The 17078-nt window shown below is 47.2% G+C and overlaps 3 protein-coding genes across 3 annotated transcripts; 2 read left to right on the forward strand and 1 right to left on the reverse strand.

Annotated features, from left to right (window-relative positions):
• Nucleotides 1-2429: 2429 nt before the first annotated feature.
• DFL_002825 (uncharacterized protein) lies at nt 2430-3147 on the forward strand (the record flags this gene model as incomplete). The annotated part of the gene is made up of 4 exons (XM_067631669.1): nt 2430-2474; nt 2571-2719; nt 2821-2892; nt 2958-3147. 4 exons carry the CDS (start codon nt 2430-2432, stop codon nt 3145-3147), a joined length of 456 nt encoding a protein of 151 aa, XP_067494192.1.
• A 1769-nt stretch (nt 3148-4916) lies between these two features.
• DFL_002826 (uncharacterized protein) lies at nt 4917-9132 on the forward strand (the record flags this gene model as incomplete). Its single annotated transcript, XM_067631670.1, has 15 exons — nt 4917-5237; nt 5297-5334; nt 5404-5447; nt 5542-5554; nt 5618-5748; nt 5801-6697; nt 6758-6989; nt 7043-7090; nt 7135-7150; nt 7243-7481; nt 7554-7722; nt 7805-7843; nt 7897-8547; nt 8611-8994; nt 9058-9132. 15 exons carry the CDS (start codon nt 4917-4919, stop codon nt 9130-9132), a joined length of 3297 nt encoding a protein of 1098 aa, XP_067494193.1.
• Nucleotides 9133-14566: 5434 nt separating this feature from the next.
• On the reverse strand, nt 14567-15955 carry DFL_002827 (uncharacterized protein; the record flags this gene model as incomplete). The annotated part of the gene is made up of 1 exon (XM_067631671.1): nt 14567-15955. The coding sequence occupies one exon, from the start codon at nt 15953-15955 to the stop codon at nt 14567-14569; it is 1389 nt and encodes a 462-aa protein (XP_067494194.1).
• Between the last annotated feature and the right edge of the window lie 1123 nt (nt 15956-17078).

The raw sequence follows: 17078 nt of genomic DNA on the forward strand, positions 1-17078 counted from the left end.
GGTAATGTTGGTTTTCACCACCTTTCGACGCATGGAAGGAATGGGTACGAACCCGAGGCAGTAAGCCAATCCCAGGCGTCTATCCACCGTCCGTTAGTTGATACTGATACTAGCCATTTGTCTCGGTTGACGCTAGAGATGGGCAAAACCGCCAGCTGTAGGAGAGAAAAACGTGGTTGGAATGGTCGATTTAGGGTTGAAGCTTTACCTTGATGTTTCACACCGTTCGATACGTGTTGGGCTGGGGCTGGCGATCAAATTGTGACTGGGAAGGCGAGGACGTTCGTTGAGGCGATCCGAGCTAGTCGGAAAGCGGTCCCTTTTCTTTTGTGGGCTCGAGTCGAGGGTGGTGGGGTGGACAAACAGAATTCGATTTCCTGGAGAGCGCCGTTGGATCAGGAAAGTACGAAAGGAATGGAATCTGGGTCGTCAAGTTGAGGAAGCCGATGAAATGGAAAAGAACCCCGCTTATAAGAATAGGTCCCTCCTGCTCTCATGGCTTGCGAAGTCCAAGATCGTTAGGAGCTTTCCTCAAACGTTCATATATCTCGAGATATTATTGCTTCCCGCCTCGAAATTCTTGCAAGGCAAAGAAACGGATAGGGTTATAGTGGGCCCTTGAAATTCGAACGTCGCCATTAGATCGCAACACGGTTGTTGCCCCTCACTTTTCGAATCCAGGATTTGGCATTTCAGCCGAAGGAGCGCATCTCGGCGATTTACGTCCGAGCAATTACACATTAGGTATTACACACCAATCAGTATTATTACCTGCGAATGGTTAGAGGATAAAAGGAGGAGTGAATTTGAAAGGGGATCACGAGACGGCAAATCGGTTCAGGTAAGTCGTCAAAGGGCCGTTGGACAGCCACCAACAATATGATATATATCATCATCAGCCAGTGTTTCCGCAGGGTGCTAGATGATGCATACATAAAATTATGTTTCAGTTCGTCCGATTTTTCTCTGACCTGTCGTTCTGGTTTTCTCGTCGGTTTGTTCCGCTGGTTGTGCAACGTTCGATTTGTCACGAAAAGCAAAAGGTTGCCCATCTGGCATCCCATTTTCGTCATTCTTGTTTCTGACTTGCATGGTGGGTTGTCTTCTGATTACCTTTGGGGCATATCGTCGTGTGTGCCTTTTGGGACGAAACATCCCACCAAGCCCATCATTTGGCAGTCCCGTACCCACTTGAAAGGGACCATTCGTCTTGCCATCCAATCCGCCGTCGCCCACGCCCTCCACCACGCAAAAGTTAATCTCTGGCGGTGGTGCAGAAGCGTTGGTGGTACGGGGCTCTCACGTTATCTCTGCGCAGCAAACCTATTCTTGAATTTAAAGTATCGGATCCCTTTTTTTAAAACGCGGCAGCGGCCCTTGTGACCGTGACTGCTTCGCTGGCAAAGCCGCTTGGGGGTGTGGGCTGAGCCGACCCATACTGCTGTAGAAAGTAAGATTCTTCGACGGAGTGTCAGTACTTTGACGGCGAAGAGTCCCCCTTGCCTTGCAGATGTCTGCTGGGTTTTTGACAAGCGAAAAGCCATAGCGATTCCTGGGTCGTCTGGTGTTAACCTCAGAGGGAAAAATACCTGCGCCGGAACTGAGAAATCAGCTGGTGAACTTGTATCTTGACTTCCAGTGCATTCCGATTTTACGTTTTCGCTCCACCAAGCTTTCGCTGCGAGTGCATCGTCCTATCGGTTACGGTGACTTCCTCCCATTCCGGGCCACCGCTCCTCCCAATTTCTCTCCCTCAGCCCGGGGTCGTCCTTCTTAACCACCTGGCTGCCCTCCAATATTGCTCCTTGCCTTTCTCCCAACTCGCAATTCTCCTGCCCTGTTGTCATTCCTCCCCTCCAACATCTCCAACATCATCTCCAACATCATCACCATCCCAGCTAGTTCCCCTCCATTTCTTTATTGAAGTTTGGAGGGAAATTAAAAACGCTTGCTCAGTTGGAGTTTGTGCGTGCGTGTGCGTTGTGTTGGTTTGCCAGTCTGAGCACGTTCCAACATTCCGAATAAGGGGAATAAGTTGCTAAGCACCGTTGGGTTGGTTCAGTCCAAAACAAACCGCAGAAGCGGCCCTCCCCTCTGATATCATCGAAACCACGATTCAAGAGCTCTTTGACGACTCTATTCCGGATTCATTGTCGACTACCTGCGGAGGATTCCGTTCGATCGGAAGGTGTTTTGGGCATTTAAGGACGGCGCGGCTGCTTTCATCGTTGGATTTTCTTTCCGTCTGATCTTTTTTCTTTCTTTCGCATACTCGGAAACCGTACTGCTCCAGTATCACACGAAACAAACACCATTACTGCTGCTACCCGGCTGGAAGGTTCCCAGGCGACGTAACGGTTTTCACGATAGAAGAGTGCGACCGGAATTCACGACCCTGGACCAAATTGGTCAACTGCCTTTCGTTCATAATGGGTACCTGTGCAAGCTGCCTGGGTTGGAATAGCTACGATGAGGTACGAACCATTGTTCCGAGTCTCGACCGGCCCGGTCCCCATTGCGACTGTCGACTATCCGAAAGCATATCAACTAATGTTGTCGAAACCAATTAGGAAGAGCGCTCGCGACTTTTGAACGCCGATGAGGCAACCTACGGTTCGCAAAGCCAGCACGTTCCTGGATACCATCCACAAATGACAGATCCTGGTGATCTGGAACGGGAACGAGAACAGCTGCAGCGAATTGTAGCGCAAACCAACGAGTATGTGTACTCTGACAATCGGCAATCTACCAATCAAGGATCCTGGTTGCAGTCTGTCAAGGTAGTGCCATAGCAAGCAGAGCTAACGTCTCCCTTCCCAGGAACTTGATCGATATCTTTGCGTTACAACCTCCAGGTCCCTACGTCGACAAGTCCAGAGTCGAAATGTTCAAGTACGTTTATCCGAGACGGCGTTTACGACTACCCGGGCACGAAATGCTGACCTGTGCTACCATAGAATGCTGCTCCAACGAACTTCACCTCCCTATATCGCTCCAATGCCCCAGCCTCTTCCTGACGACTCCATCTCTGCCGAGGAACGCGACTTTATGGAAACCATCGGCAAGATGGCGGACGAGGCCGTCATTTCTCTCAAGACCATCAAGGACGTTGGTGATTTGGTCGTCCGCATTGAAGTCGACGCCTAATTCCAGTCCATATGTCTCTCAACACCAGCCCCAGGCTTGGCTCTCTCCCCACAGCCCCACACATTATCCAATCACAGCTTGGATATAATCAACAACATGTCTTCAACTTTTTCGCTTCGTCCTTCGAATTCTCGGTTCTTGTTACAACAGCTAGTGCTATACCCATCATGACAGCTACGAATTTCCCTATTGTTATCATTATTCTTTTATTCTTGTCGAAACACCGTTCAAGCTTTATCCTTCCCAACCTTTTCATCCACGGATAGACTAGACGGATCCACATCAACATAGCATAATATTCTTTCCTTGTGTGTCACACCACCTCCTTATTACACTTTATACATAATTATCCTCTATCACTCTCGCTCTCACTCTTCTTTGTTAATTTCTCCCTCTTCGGTTTATCATTTTCATTTTTTTTTTTTTTTTTGGAAAGGAGCATGGTCCACAGGGTGTCAGTCGAAGATCCTTCGTATAATTTTTCCACATATCACAACTTTATCCTTTTTTCTCGCCACGTTTTTTCCCGCTATGGTCTCGTGGCTGGCATTTTACAACGTCCGAGGTTCTTTGAGCGTGTTATTTTTTGTGTTGCATTTTCTGGGTCTACATTATCATTCTTTGTTTTAGTATTGTAGTATGCTTCTGTATTCTGCTTTCCTATTTTGTGTCAGTTACACTTAGAGGAGCACTTCGATGATACCCATACATATAATTGATAGGAACCATGGCTTTGTAGCTCGAATTCTGTAGGATTGCATCATAGTATAGCGAGATTGTACTTCCATACAAATGCCCATCCCGAATGCAAGACCACAAGCAATACGAAGTAGTCAATTCAAGACGCAGATGTATATAGGGGGGGTAATGCTCGTTTACGACAACCAAGTGACCTTGTAAAAGGCTATGGCTCTTTTCGACTCGGTAAGTTATTCGCTACAAGGTGTGATCGGATGCTATAGAGAAGCTAACTTCCAACAACAGTTGATATATCCCTAAATCTACACGAAGTTGCTGGTATCAATCTACAAGTTAGATAGTGGTAGATTGGAACACTCCTTCTCCTTCGATAGCAATGGATTCAGATGAAGTAGAATTCAAGGGGAGCAGCTTGGTGTCAAGCGAAATACCATTGCTTAGGGCTCAACTACTGTTTGGACGGGTCGTCCGTGTGCTCGATTCACGTCATAATTCAAAGACATCTGCGGTCAGCGCAGGAGGGGATCAATGGTCATGCTCAACAAATTCCGTTCCTGCTCGACTTGTTTCTCCCTTCTACCCTCTCCTCCCCTTCTCTTCCTTCCACCTCCCATCTTCATCATCATCACAATCTTGCAGCTCCTAGCTTCAAGCTTCAAGCTTCCCAAACCTCTTCGTTCATCGAAACGGGATCTCCGAAAGACATCGGCGCAAGTAGCTGAAAGCTAACTCAACACCATCGAGCAATTTGCCGCTGAACACCTCCCTCGTCTTCATCATCAACCATCCTCTAGCTTCCAGCTTCGGGACTTTCGAGCTTCTCAAACCCCTTCTTTCATCCAATTGCCTAACCTGTGCTCTGTACCCTACAAGATACTTTCTTCGTTCATCTTTTCACGCGACTTCTGATCTTTGACAGACGTCGAGGCAAGTAGCTAGCTCAACACTATCGAGCAACTGACTGCTAAACACTTCTTTCATCACCTCCCCTCTTCTTCTCTTGAACCCCCAGTTTCACACTCTTCGCCTCTCTCATCCATCCACCTTCTCTTGAACCCATCTTCGTCATTATGGACAATCAAGATTCGTTTTTCTTGGATGATTCCATCTCGAACATTGGCCCATCGATCTTTGATCCCCAAGATACTTCTGTGGTAGCTACCTTCAGCGATGATTCGTCGTCGGACGCTCTCATCCCCGAAACTCTTCAGGACAATCCAGACAACGGAAAGATCCCCGTCCCACAAATGATTCTTCCTCATTCTGGACCTAGTGTCAAACCTGAAGCTTCTGTTTCCCAATCCCACGCTGCTTCTTCATCTTCTCACCGACCTGCTTCTTCATCTTTCTCGAACTTGGTTTCATCTATGCCTGGCATTGCGATCAACAAGGTTGGACTCGATAATCTACATGACAAGTTCACCTTTTTACGAGGTCCATCCTTTTCTAGTGCCTCCTCCAGACCCAGCGTTCCACAGCCGTGAACCAGTAAGTGCTATTTCTCCCTCCCTCTCTCTCTCATACCCTCTCTCCACTCTTAACTCTATTTCTGTGAAGATATGGAACCACCTCCCGTTCCTGCCCAATCACAAAGCCAAAGGGTTCTTCAAACAGCTTCTTCTTCTTCTTCTCGCCCTGCCACGGAGAATGCTCTAAAGACCAATGACAACGGTCTTCGCTCCCAGTGCGCATCAGAAGTTGCACCATCGTAAGTAACAATTCCTTTGTCAGAACCATTTCTCCAACATATCAATGCTTACAAAGCCTATAGAGTCCTCCAAGACACCACCCGTTCTATCGTTGAGGCTAGGCTTGCTACCGGCCCGATTGATATGCCCATTGTGGTTGCAAAACCAGCGACCATTGTCAAGGAAGAAACTGAGTCCAACGTTAACTCGGAGTGTCCTTACAAGCCAGAGAGATCCAAGCCCCCCCCCGTTCGGGAACATACCAGTTCTAAACCTCGTTGACCTTACAGAGGAGACAGGCGAGACTTCCCAGGACGCAGTCACGCAACCTGCAAGCCCCCGGGGCGAGCAGATTGGTCCCCGAGCAGTGGAACCATTAGTGGTCCCTGCTTCGGCCGACCAATCTCGCTCGCCTTCGGTGGGTGTTGCAGCCACCACAAGAACCACGCCTGTAAGACCTGCACTCCTACGAACTATGTCAGACGATGGCTTGGCCACCAATAGATCCAGCGGGCCCATGATTTCGGGGCTTCCCAGAAGCCGCTCGGCGGCCGCTAGCTCACGGGGAGCTGACGGTGCTGAGATCAACGACATCGAGATCGTCCACAGCATCCTCGATGGCAAGTTCTGGCGAGCCCAGCGGCTCGAAGACGAGCTCGCACAAATGCAAGATGTCATTTATGACATTGACAACAAGCTCGGGTCGATTTTCGACCGAGACCAAGAGGTGAGCAAGTTGAAGGACCGTTGCCAACGGCTCCAAGATGCTCTTAATGAGCATAGAGATAGGCAGGCTTCCGCCAACGAGGAGACCAACGGGTTGCGATTCAGGTTGCAAAGCGCCCACGACGAGCTCAAGAGAATTGAGCTCAACATGGCCCACCAACTTGCTAGAGAGTCAGATAAGTTAGACCTCAGCAAGAGGATCAACAAGCAACTCCGGGACCTTGCCGAGAAAACGAGGGAGAGCCTTTTGGAGTTGAAAGATGACTACAAGGGCCTAAAGGCCGAGCTTGCGGGTTTCCTCGAGGAAAAGGACCGGCTCAAATCCAGGATCCGGGAACGCGACCGAGACGTCGAAAAAATGAAGGGGGGTATCAGGGAGTGTGAGCAGCGCGAGAGGTACAAGACGATACACGAACAGTGTATTAGTACCGATGCTGGTGAGTATCATCCGTTTAGCCGTTAAAATAATTGCCCTAGCTGAACAGGATTCTTGACAGTTCGCCTCGACAACGAGAGGCTCCGTACCAACCTAGATAATGCTAGGTCCGACCTCGACCGCGAGAGGGGCATCACGGCATCGCTTGAGCTTACGCTCAAGTCGATGGCCGTCGAACTCGAGGGCCTGCGGCGTTCCCTCGGGGAACAACATGAGGCGGTGACTGGGGGGGTGGGGCCAATTCTTGCTGGACTTGCCCAGCTCCTAGCCTCTCAGCAGGAGGGCTTCAAGGAGTAAGTAATGTCACTGAGATCCTTATACTTTCGGTACACTAATAGGGGTGAAGGTTCCGAGACGGGTTCTCCAAGCTACAGGCAGACTGTGAGAGCCCACAGTCTGAGCTGTTCAAGTCTATTGATAAAGTTATCAATATGACAGATTCGAAATGGACTGGGTAATACGAAGCTCTCCAATACCTGAGTAGTTGAGAATAGCGACGCTAATACAATACAATCTCGTGTGACCGAGACGATGACATCCCTGCAGAAACAGCAGGAGACGGAAATGCGAGCATACGCTGACAAGCTCGAAAAGTGGAAGGGTCTCAAGGAGGCGTTGGCCAATCAAGTCTTGAACTTGACTGGTCAATTAAGGGACCAACAGGAGGCCATCCGTGCGCTTACGCAGGAGAAGCACGGATTTTCTGCCGAACTCGAGAGGCAGAAAGAACTGAATCGATACTTGGTTGAAACAACCAGCAAGGGAAAAGAGCTTAACGATTTGAGGTAAAGCTAACTTGTATCCCCTATAAGTTATCTCACAGGAATACCCATTGTGGTACTAAATTTTCATCTTAGGCTCGCCGAAGTCAGACATAAGGAGAGCTTAGGGGAGCTGGACAAGGTTAAGAACGAGTTGGATCGGGCTACACGTGTAGCCACCGAGCTTGAAGAGTCCATCGTCGAAGAACAAAAGAAGCCGAAGAAAGCGAATGAAGAGGCCAGGACCCTCAAAGAGCAGTTGCAGGTCAAAGCACGCCCCATAAAACGAATATCGGATGATGGAATGTGGATTAATGATCAGTACTAACCTGCATAAACTCACACAGGACGAGCAACTGATTCTCGCAGCTACTCGGTGGACGGACGCAAGTACTCGTCTCAATTTCATTGCATCAGACTTAATGCTAATACTATATAGATATCCGTAAAGCTCGCCCGCCTAGAGGAAATCGCTGGTGCAGCGAAAGCAGAAGCTAAATTAAGGGCAGAAGAAGCTCAGTCTCATAGACACAAACTTAATGAAAACGCTTCAAAGATTGCCGAACTCGAGGCAGAACGCGCAGCACAAGCAGCCCTCTTGGCGAAACTTGAGACTGAATTAGAAAACTCGAAGAATGAAATTAAGGAGCACTCTGCAAAGTCGGAGGCCCTGCAGAAGTCGCTCGACGAATCCGAAACGCTCTGCGATGATCGGGGGGTTGAAATCGAAGCGAAAGGCAATAGGATTACGGAACTTGAGGACTTACTTTATGCAGCTAACAGCAAGATCGAGTCGCTCCAGGCAGATCTGTCTGATAAGTCCGAAGAAGGCGAGAGCCTAAAGGCCGAGCCTAAAGCCACCAGTCTGGACAAAAAGAAGACAAAGAAAGGGAAAAGTCCTCCGAAGTCTCCCGGGCCAACCCTAAAGAAGACAAAGAAAGAAACAAGTCTTCCGAAGTCTACCAAATCCACCTTAGCAAAGAAAACCCGGGAGGAGCCGCTTCATCATGCATCAACACACAGGATTGGGAAACTACCAAGTGCTGCAAGTCTTCGCAGGTCAGGGAGAGTTAAGTCGAAGTCTTCGCAGGCAAATACTTCTCCAATAGCCACTTCGTTCAAGTATTAGATGATATTAACAAATGGGTTATAGGCAAAGGGCAAGGATAAAGAGGAATCGGAGGTCCCCGCACCCTTGGACACTATTGTCGTGAATGAAGGATCCGGATCCACTGCTGGAGAGGAAGACAATGTCGAGGCCCCAGCCACCCAGAGCTCGGTCCCTGCTACACAAGTGTCAGCCGCCGCTACTCAAACCTCAGTTGCACTAATCCAAAATCCCGCCCCCGTCCAAAATCTTGCCACCCAAATCGTCCTCCCATCAGCCATTCTTATGAAGCGAAAGCCGTCTGACGACTTCCCTACCGACTTTATCGCGGATTCCGGCGTCATAGCCTGGCCAAAACCGACAGGTCGCGAACCGAGGAAGAGAATCAGATCCGAAGAAACCCTTGACATCGCCATGAATGACTCTAGAGTATGAAATAAATCACACAATCCACTTACAATATAATGCAGGAATGCTAACTCCTTGGAATAGATTCCCGTTTCGGAAGAGTCATCCCAACAAGATGATTTAACATATAATGCTGCCCGCCATAGAAACAACCGATGACAAAAGAAGGACAAATAGATGAGCCAAATGCGGTTGTTCTATGTTGCTTTTCCGTTCACTATTTTTTATTTTATTTTTTTGGTCTTTTTTCCTTGTCTCGCTAGCGCCTGCACCATCACCGCAGTCTTTTCCCTTTTATTATATTTTTACGCATTATAGCATCTCGATACTTTCCTGGCTGCATTTTATGGGAGAAATTCTGGTTAGGGGAACGATATTATCACATAGGAATTTTTGAAGGGTTATGGTTATCGGGGAGGTCTTGCGATAAATTCGGCTATTCATGATGTTGAAGCCTTTTACATTCTTCTCCGCCGATAGTCTTGTTGGCTTTTTTATATTAATTCAAGGGAGCCCTCCCCAGTCAATACTTACTTAGCGACGCTATAACCTTAGAGCAAGATGCTAGTTAGCCGTTTTAAAGATGCCTAGTACGGTATCGCCCCGTAGCTATAACATGATATAAGCTAGGAGCGGATGTGAGGATTAGATTGCTTGCATTCCCGACTACCATATTAATACCGTATACCGGCTATTAATATGAGCCCATAACCGATTCCTAGCTTTAACGTATGTAAATTTATCGATCGACTTGAATCTATTGAGATTTAGAATCCCACTTATGCGTATGTACATGCGGTTTATGTAAAACCTCATTTGATATAATACAGTGAATCGATGCCGTATTGGGGCTACAACAATTCAATAGACCTGCGAGAGGGTGCATGTACGATGGCTCGGTGTAGGTGGGGGTCGCTTAGGATATCTAATGTCCCTTCTTCCGTTTCTGCTCGAGGAAAAGCACTCGTTGTTTGACTACATTCGCCCACCAGCCATGTTAGTTGAATTGTACTCTTAATCAACCAGACTTCCATTCTGGATATATAAACAGTATGCGGTAGAGTTGCACCTACCGATCGGATCATAGCTAAGCATGCTCAGTGGTCGGTGCGTCCTTGGTCGTGTTCGGACTTTGAAGAACCCGGTCAACGCCATGGAGAGGAGGCGGACGACAACGGTTCGTGATTTGACTGGTAGTAAAGATATCGATTAGCCATGCGAATAACATGATGGGGTCTGTGGTGATGGTAGGGTACCTTTCTTCGCCATTGTCGCGGTTGATGTTTGCGGTGTCGTCAAGGTTTAACGAGTGTCGTTGAAGTTTGGTAGTTTTTAGATGTGGCGTTTGTGGCAAAATGTCTCGGTGTGGCAGTGCAACACGCTTCCTATTTGGGATCCCTGTATCACCTCCTGCAACACATCGAACCTCACATCTTTGTGTTAGGGTCCCAGGTCTGATTCTCTACACCCGTATGTAAGGCGTCGAACATCTAGGGCAGCACCGGAACTCCATGGTTCCACCACACACCCCGTGGTGGCCCAGCCATCTACATTCCAATCTTCGGGCGTGGCTAAAACCACCTTCCGAACTTATCCAAACATCTTTCCATCTTGAGTATCGCCCAGCCGGCAGCCTATAATCGAAGAGGCTACTTACCCGGCGGCAGAAGTTTCGACATGACCATACAGGCATCCCTAGCTTTTCCGATATAACTGCTTTTTACGGAGTTTCTTTCATGTTGGTTCATATAGTAGAGGGGGCTACGGAGAGAGGTATAAAAGGGTATGCCTGTCACTTTTGATCAATTGGACCTTGTCGACGATCAAGAGCTAACGGCTCTACCCATTGGATGTACCGAAAGGCAAGCATATGATAGAAGGAAGGACATCAAGAAACTTATGGTCTACGGAGGTAGGATTTCAGGTAGATTGCATACATCTTGCATTGGCGATAATGGAATAACTCTTTCGAAACTTGAAAAAAGAAAAGCAAAGGGAAGCACGAAAGGACGCTACGGAACCATCTTCTCCCCCGTCCGATAGATAATCCTTTGGGAAGAGAGAGGAGCCTCCTGACATGATCTGACCGCCGGACAGATTGTTATATAGGGTAAATAATCCGAGCGCAAAGAGAAAAAAGTAGCTTGTAGATGTGGGAACCGTCTAGACCGTTTTTATGCTAAGGCGCCTCGGAATGTTGGAAGTATGGCTAGGCTGCAAGGGCTCTTGCGGATTGAAGGAGGATTCGAATGGCTAAAGCAGACGTAATCTCGCCCCATAAGTTCCCATCGATCTTACACTTGCAAACAACGATAGACCCTGATAGTGAAATAAATAGCGCTACAAAAGACCAAAAAGTTCGTGCGAAAGGGACAAAAGGAAAAGCGAGATCTTAAGATGGTCCGCCGCCCCAGGTTTATATAAGGTATATTTCTCACATCTCGCAACGGATAGCTAAAAACAGGAATTGAACTCCTATGAAACACACGCCATGACACAAAGTCCGTGAGCGCGCCCAAAATCTCACCTGATTGTGGGGATCAATGAAAAAAAGGTAGTATGGTTGTTTCGCCTCAAAGCCTAACTGATCGAACCAAAATCTCGTGGTCGCCGTTATCCTAGTCTATTCCTTGGATCAATTTTTTTGCGCAAAAAACGTGGTTTTTGTATCATCTTGGTGAGACCCCTCCGCGATTTTGGTTACACTTTTGGCCTTCCAGACATTATTTATAAGCGTACAAGGTTTCAGCGGCTTGACGTCAGGTACAACACAATGCCATTCAAGATATCAGGAACATGCGAACAATTGCAATTGAAAAATGTCCTTTTCATGCGAAACCAAGAACCAATGAATTCAAGGCGCTCTATCTTCGAACGCACAGTTAAAAATTTCTTTTCGCACGAATAATCCAAAAAAGACCATATGAGAGAAATAAAAAGTCTCAAGGTAGATTCGGGATCCACACCAGGGTCGTCTGACCATCCCTTCTAGCATGGTTGGCTATTGGATAGAAAATCGACAGTACCTCTACATTACATATGCAAATCGGCTACCCTCTTACAATAAATGTACTTCTCTAGCTTCTGATTCGATTCCGAGAGCGGATCCACCGACCTTGTCTGTTTATGCAATGCAAATTTCATGTAATGTACCTACTCCGGCGCGCGCGGCGGACGAAATCGCTGAACTATCATTCGTAAAGGAAGCACCAAAATGCACGCAAGATCATGCCTTTTTCGTTTCGTTCCCTTTCCCTTTCCCTTCCCCTTCCCACCCTTCCTGTTTTTCGTTCCTGTTCCTACATATGCGAGGAATTTAATTTGTCGTTTTATTTCCCTCTTAATGGAAACCAATGACATTTTCGCACACTGGGGAAGGGGAAGGGAAAATCATGTAGAGATGTCAGAAAGGGACGGGAATCGACATCATTTGCATATTTGCACTTTACATTGGATGAATTCCCAGTTGCGCTTCGAGATTGTGTTTTTTGGGGGGTTTTTTTACATATTAAATTTTAGGATCTGAAACGTCAACAGCGGAAGGGCGTCCCATGACAGCGACAGGTTTTTTTCCTCCTTCCCGTCTTTCTTTTTTGCCATGGGTTTGAGATCGTTCGCATATCCGATCTGTTTTCATGAGCTTTGACAGCTTATTAACCCTCCCCCCCCCCAGTTTTACTATTAATTAACGAACAAGAATTCCCACATTCCTTAAACCTCCTTCGACTGCGAAAAATGAACAATGCTCTAAACGGTACTGTGTAGTATGTGCAGAAGAAAGAAAACGACGGGACGAACCCCATGTTCCCTCAATGATGCCACTTTCCCAGCAAGCCCCATGGAAGTGGGAAGAGGCTAGTTGGGCCCCCCTGTCACTTCGAGGACGGGAACACCCTTCTTCCTTTTGCAGCTGTTAAGGAAAAACAGACCCCACCATTCCATCCCACCTTTTTTCGAGCTTTGGCTGGCGACGAAACTTGAAGAAAAAGGTGGGAGGAAGAGGCCGAGGGAGAGAGAGGGAAAGAGAAAGAGAAGCTGACCGCGCCGCTGAAAGGCCTTTCGACGGCCGGGCCTATGAGCGAAAAAAGCCGGAGAGATTATATTAAGATCCCAACATACATTACTCCATACAGTACTTTTCCCTCCTGTGTGCGCATATGCATATGCACATGATGAAAGGCTCGAAAGGCCTTGATTGGTTACTTTTGTCACTGGTACCTCCTATTTAAAAAGGTTTCACGTTTCCTTACGATTTAAAGATCTCCGTTTGTTTTTGTATGTGAACTGTGGGTTTTTGGTATTTGAAGATAAATTATGTCATGTGGAAAAAGTAAAATAAATCTAGAAAGGCTCGAATGTTTGAGAAAGAGACAGGATCCGGGTTCCAAAGAAAAGAAGTATGAGATCGAAAATTCTTCAGCTGGACGGGAACAAGCGAGGAAAACCAGCAAAAAAGGAACACAAGAGGGTGTGTGAACAAAACTAGGGAGGGCACACACAGACCATGTGCACATTACGGAGCAAGAGAAAAAAAAACAAAATATATGAGCTTGTAGATGATACATTACATACAAGAAATCGTTCAAAAGCAGACAGGAGTGAAAAGGAAAGAGACCATCCTTATCCTTCTTAATTTTCCAGCTTGCGAATCATATGCAACTTGAACAGATCAAATCATCCAATCATATCCACATTTCCCTCCGTTCTAACCCTTCCTCGGTCTATAAGAAAACATATTTCTTTTTTTATATTCTCTCTTTTCTTTTCTCTTTCTTTCTAGCTTTGCGAATTAGAAATCAACTGGTCCTTCCCCAAATCAAATAATACACTTCGTTCGTCGCTGGGACGAGATATTGTTGAGGAAGGAAAGAAAAAAAGAAAAGAAAAAGGTAATAGTGAGAAAAACCACCAAGCAAATAGTGCTTCACAAAAAATGTTGCCCGTTTGATTTTGATGAAAAAGAATGGATTTTGCAATATGAGCTGAAACCAAACTTCTTTGTCGCTCTCACTTTTGATTAGTTCTTTTCGGTTTTTTTTTTTAATCTTTCATTCCTCGTAAAAGGATATCCCCAGACTCTTGCAGCCAGCACACCTGGAGAGCAGCTGTAGTAGTCCTCGTAATATTCGCTTGCTCTTTTTAAATGATAAAATGCAGCTTACGGAGGAAACAAAGCCTTGCGTCTGTAATAGGTGCGGCTGGAGGAGTTTTTGAAAAGGATAGTAAAGACAACCCCGAAAAGCGGACCTGGTTGCATGTTGTAAGAGGGTTAGAACATTGTTCTTTTGCTCTCCAGCTGCAAGCTGTAGGTCGGCGTTTTCGTTTCGCGCTTTCCTTTAGGCCCTGGCCAAAAAGAAAAAAAGACACACATTCCAAGATCTTGAAAAAGATCTGGTGACTGATTTTTCATGGCAACCTGTTGCGCTTTGTGAATACGGTGTAATGATAATATCCTTTCTCTGGAAAGAGATGGATGCTAAGTACCGGTACTATAGCGACAAGACTGTGCCAGGTCAGGTTCTTTATACAAAGGATAGGTGTATATAGAAGTCTTCCGTTGTGAAAAGGCTTTAATGTCTTTTGGCGCTATCATTTAGTCGAAGCCAGGGGCGAGGCATTCTCCAGAGATGTTGAAGAATACGTATTTTTCTTGGTTGGTAGTCTTGGGGGTTTGTGGGTCCTTCTCAAGAAGGTGTTCCCGTTCGAAGGAAACAGTTTTCTTGAGGATAGACTTTGGGCGTTCCTTGCGTCGCTTCATGTCCTCGGCGTATTGAGAACCTCGGCGGAAGTTATCGGGGGACCCTGGAGCGGTATCATAACCGCTGTCGGTGGATCCGTTGCTGGAGTGAGCGCCACCGTATGGTCGGCGTTCTCGTTCTTGGATTCCGATGACGACTGGTTTGCGTCCGGCGTTTCCAACAGATGAGCTACGCTTTGTGGAGCGGGATCGGGCACCGGCTTCTGGCTCTTCACGATGGCGAGAGCGAGATCGGGAGTAGAGCTCCTCGTCGGAAGATGGGCCAGGTCGGCGTTGATACTGAGCGAACATGGCATCATCAAAGTATGTCCTTGCGGTTGGAGTGGCTGGAGTGGCTGGAGTAGCAGTGGCTTCTGGGCGGGAGTTGATATTAAGACCTCGCTCCATAGCGTTGATAAGGGCGCGGACGACCTCGCATCCCTTTGGGATATCTACTTCGATAGATTGCCAGCCATCTGCTCTTCGTCGGCTTGTCTTCGAGCGACGGTATTTATCATTGGCTTCCTCGTAGAGTGCTTTGGAAACTTTCCTGGCCAGTTTGTGTCCCTTAGGGCAGAGTTGTCGTCCTTCTAGGTGAACCCTTAGTGGGTCGTAGCAGACATCACAGCGATAGGCATGAGAAGCGAAGTCTCGGAAAGTCTGATGCATATACGATTCTGGGATGGCTGAATGCAGTGGCATCATGGTTGGAAGCACTTGGTCGTACATAGGTGGAGACGACCTTGGGGCGGTGAGTGCTCTCGGGGAAGAAGAATGAGGGATATGGGAAGCAGGAGGGGCGGGGTAGTAATAGGCGGCCTGGCCAGCCCAGGATGGAATGTCTCTTGGATAGGCAGCCATCTTGGGTTGATTATAGTAGTAATAGGAATACAAATAGTCTGGAGATTGTAAATCTGGATAGGGAGAAGGAGTAGCTTGAGCGTGGGAGGAAATTGCGCCGGTTTTAATAGGAACAGGATAGAATGCGGATATGTTAGAGATTGCAGTCGACCGCTCAAGAGCCTGTTGATATAAATCCTGTTGCGGCAAGTTCACGTTTGAAGTCAAGAGGTATGGTGGTTGTGTTGTGAGTGTTGGAGTTGTGGTTGGGAATGGAAATGAGACCGCCCGTCGGTGCTTTGCGGTTGCAGCTGTTGTTTTATAATTGTGGTGGACGGTGGGAAGAATTGGAATGTTTGACTTGTCACAGATCGGATTATTCGAATTGAACTTGGTCGAATGCATGCACGATCTAACTTTTATAGAGTTGGAGATGTTGAATATATAGATAGATAGAGAATGATGATATCGAGATTGATACTAGTGGGAGGGGAGCGGGTTTATTTAAGTGGTTGCGATCCGATACGGTCGACCTGCACTGTTCTGCACCGCACCGAGCATGCAGGCGCAGAAGGGCTAAAAATTGTCAGCCAGGATCTACTATGACTGGTTCGAAATTGACGGACAGAACAGGCGCAGTCCCACCCAGGTGTGTGTAAAAGTCCATTTTCTTACTCTGGTCAATCGACTTTAATTTGGGCGGACGCACTGCCCGGTACCGTCACCGTCACCGGAAAGGGTGGGATGTGCCTGTGCGAAAGGATCCACCGTTCCCTTTTCCCTTTGAGACTGGAGGACAAAGCAAGCAATGGGCGCCCTCAAGGCACACCGTTTGGAACCCGAAGGCTTGCGACTCGATTGCATTTCGGGGTAGGATAGCCCCTGTCACAAGCCCGCTCGCACTGTGTCTTCCAACCCGCCAGGGTACTCCGTACATCCACACATACGTAAGTAGGAATCCACGACAACTTCCTGCTTGCCTAGCACTGCGTAAAAATCAGCAGCACGGTATTACTATGGAAGTACCTCAGAGGTACTTACAGACATTACACCCTCCTACTTGCCAGAGTGAGTAAACCTGGTTGCGCCGAAACAAAAAAAAGGAAGCAAGTATTTGTGCATTTGCTCCATCAAGCACCTGGCTTGCTTTGTGACATGACCTCACAAAACTTTTTTTTTTTTTTTTTTTTTTTTTTTCCCTCCTTACTTGTTTGCTTGTTACAACCGATTCCTACTTTCCGCAGGTTGCTTGTGCTTGTTCACAGGTTCCCGAGACAAGCTCGCTTCCCGTGCAGGGTCTAAACTCAAAGAACACCGCCACAAGTGAGGCTCTCCATCCTACTCTGTTATCCTCTGAATGGTACGGTATGCTCCATCTTTTTAAATTTCCAAATTTATGAATTCATGGAACCACGAGATATATCACAAGATACGAAGATACGAAACCAGAGAGTCCATAGTTTGCTAACTTATGAACACGGGTCTCCAATATTCGATCGAGTTCCCTTGATGATGACTCCCTTATCGA

This window comes from Arthrobotrys flagrans (assembly GCF_004000055.1).
Source record: "Arthrobotrys flagrans strain CBS H-5679 chromosome Unknown unitig_3, whole genome shotgun sequence".
NCBI classification, from domain to species: Eukaryota; Fungi; Ascomycota; class Orbiliomycetes; order Orbiliales; family Orbiliaceae; genus Arthrobotrys; species Arthrobotrys flagrans.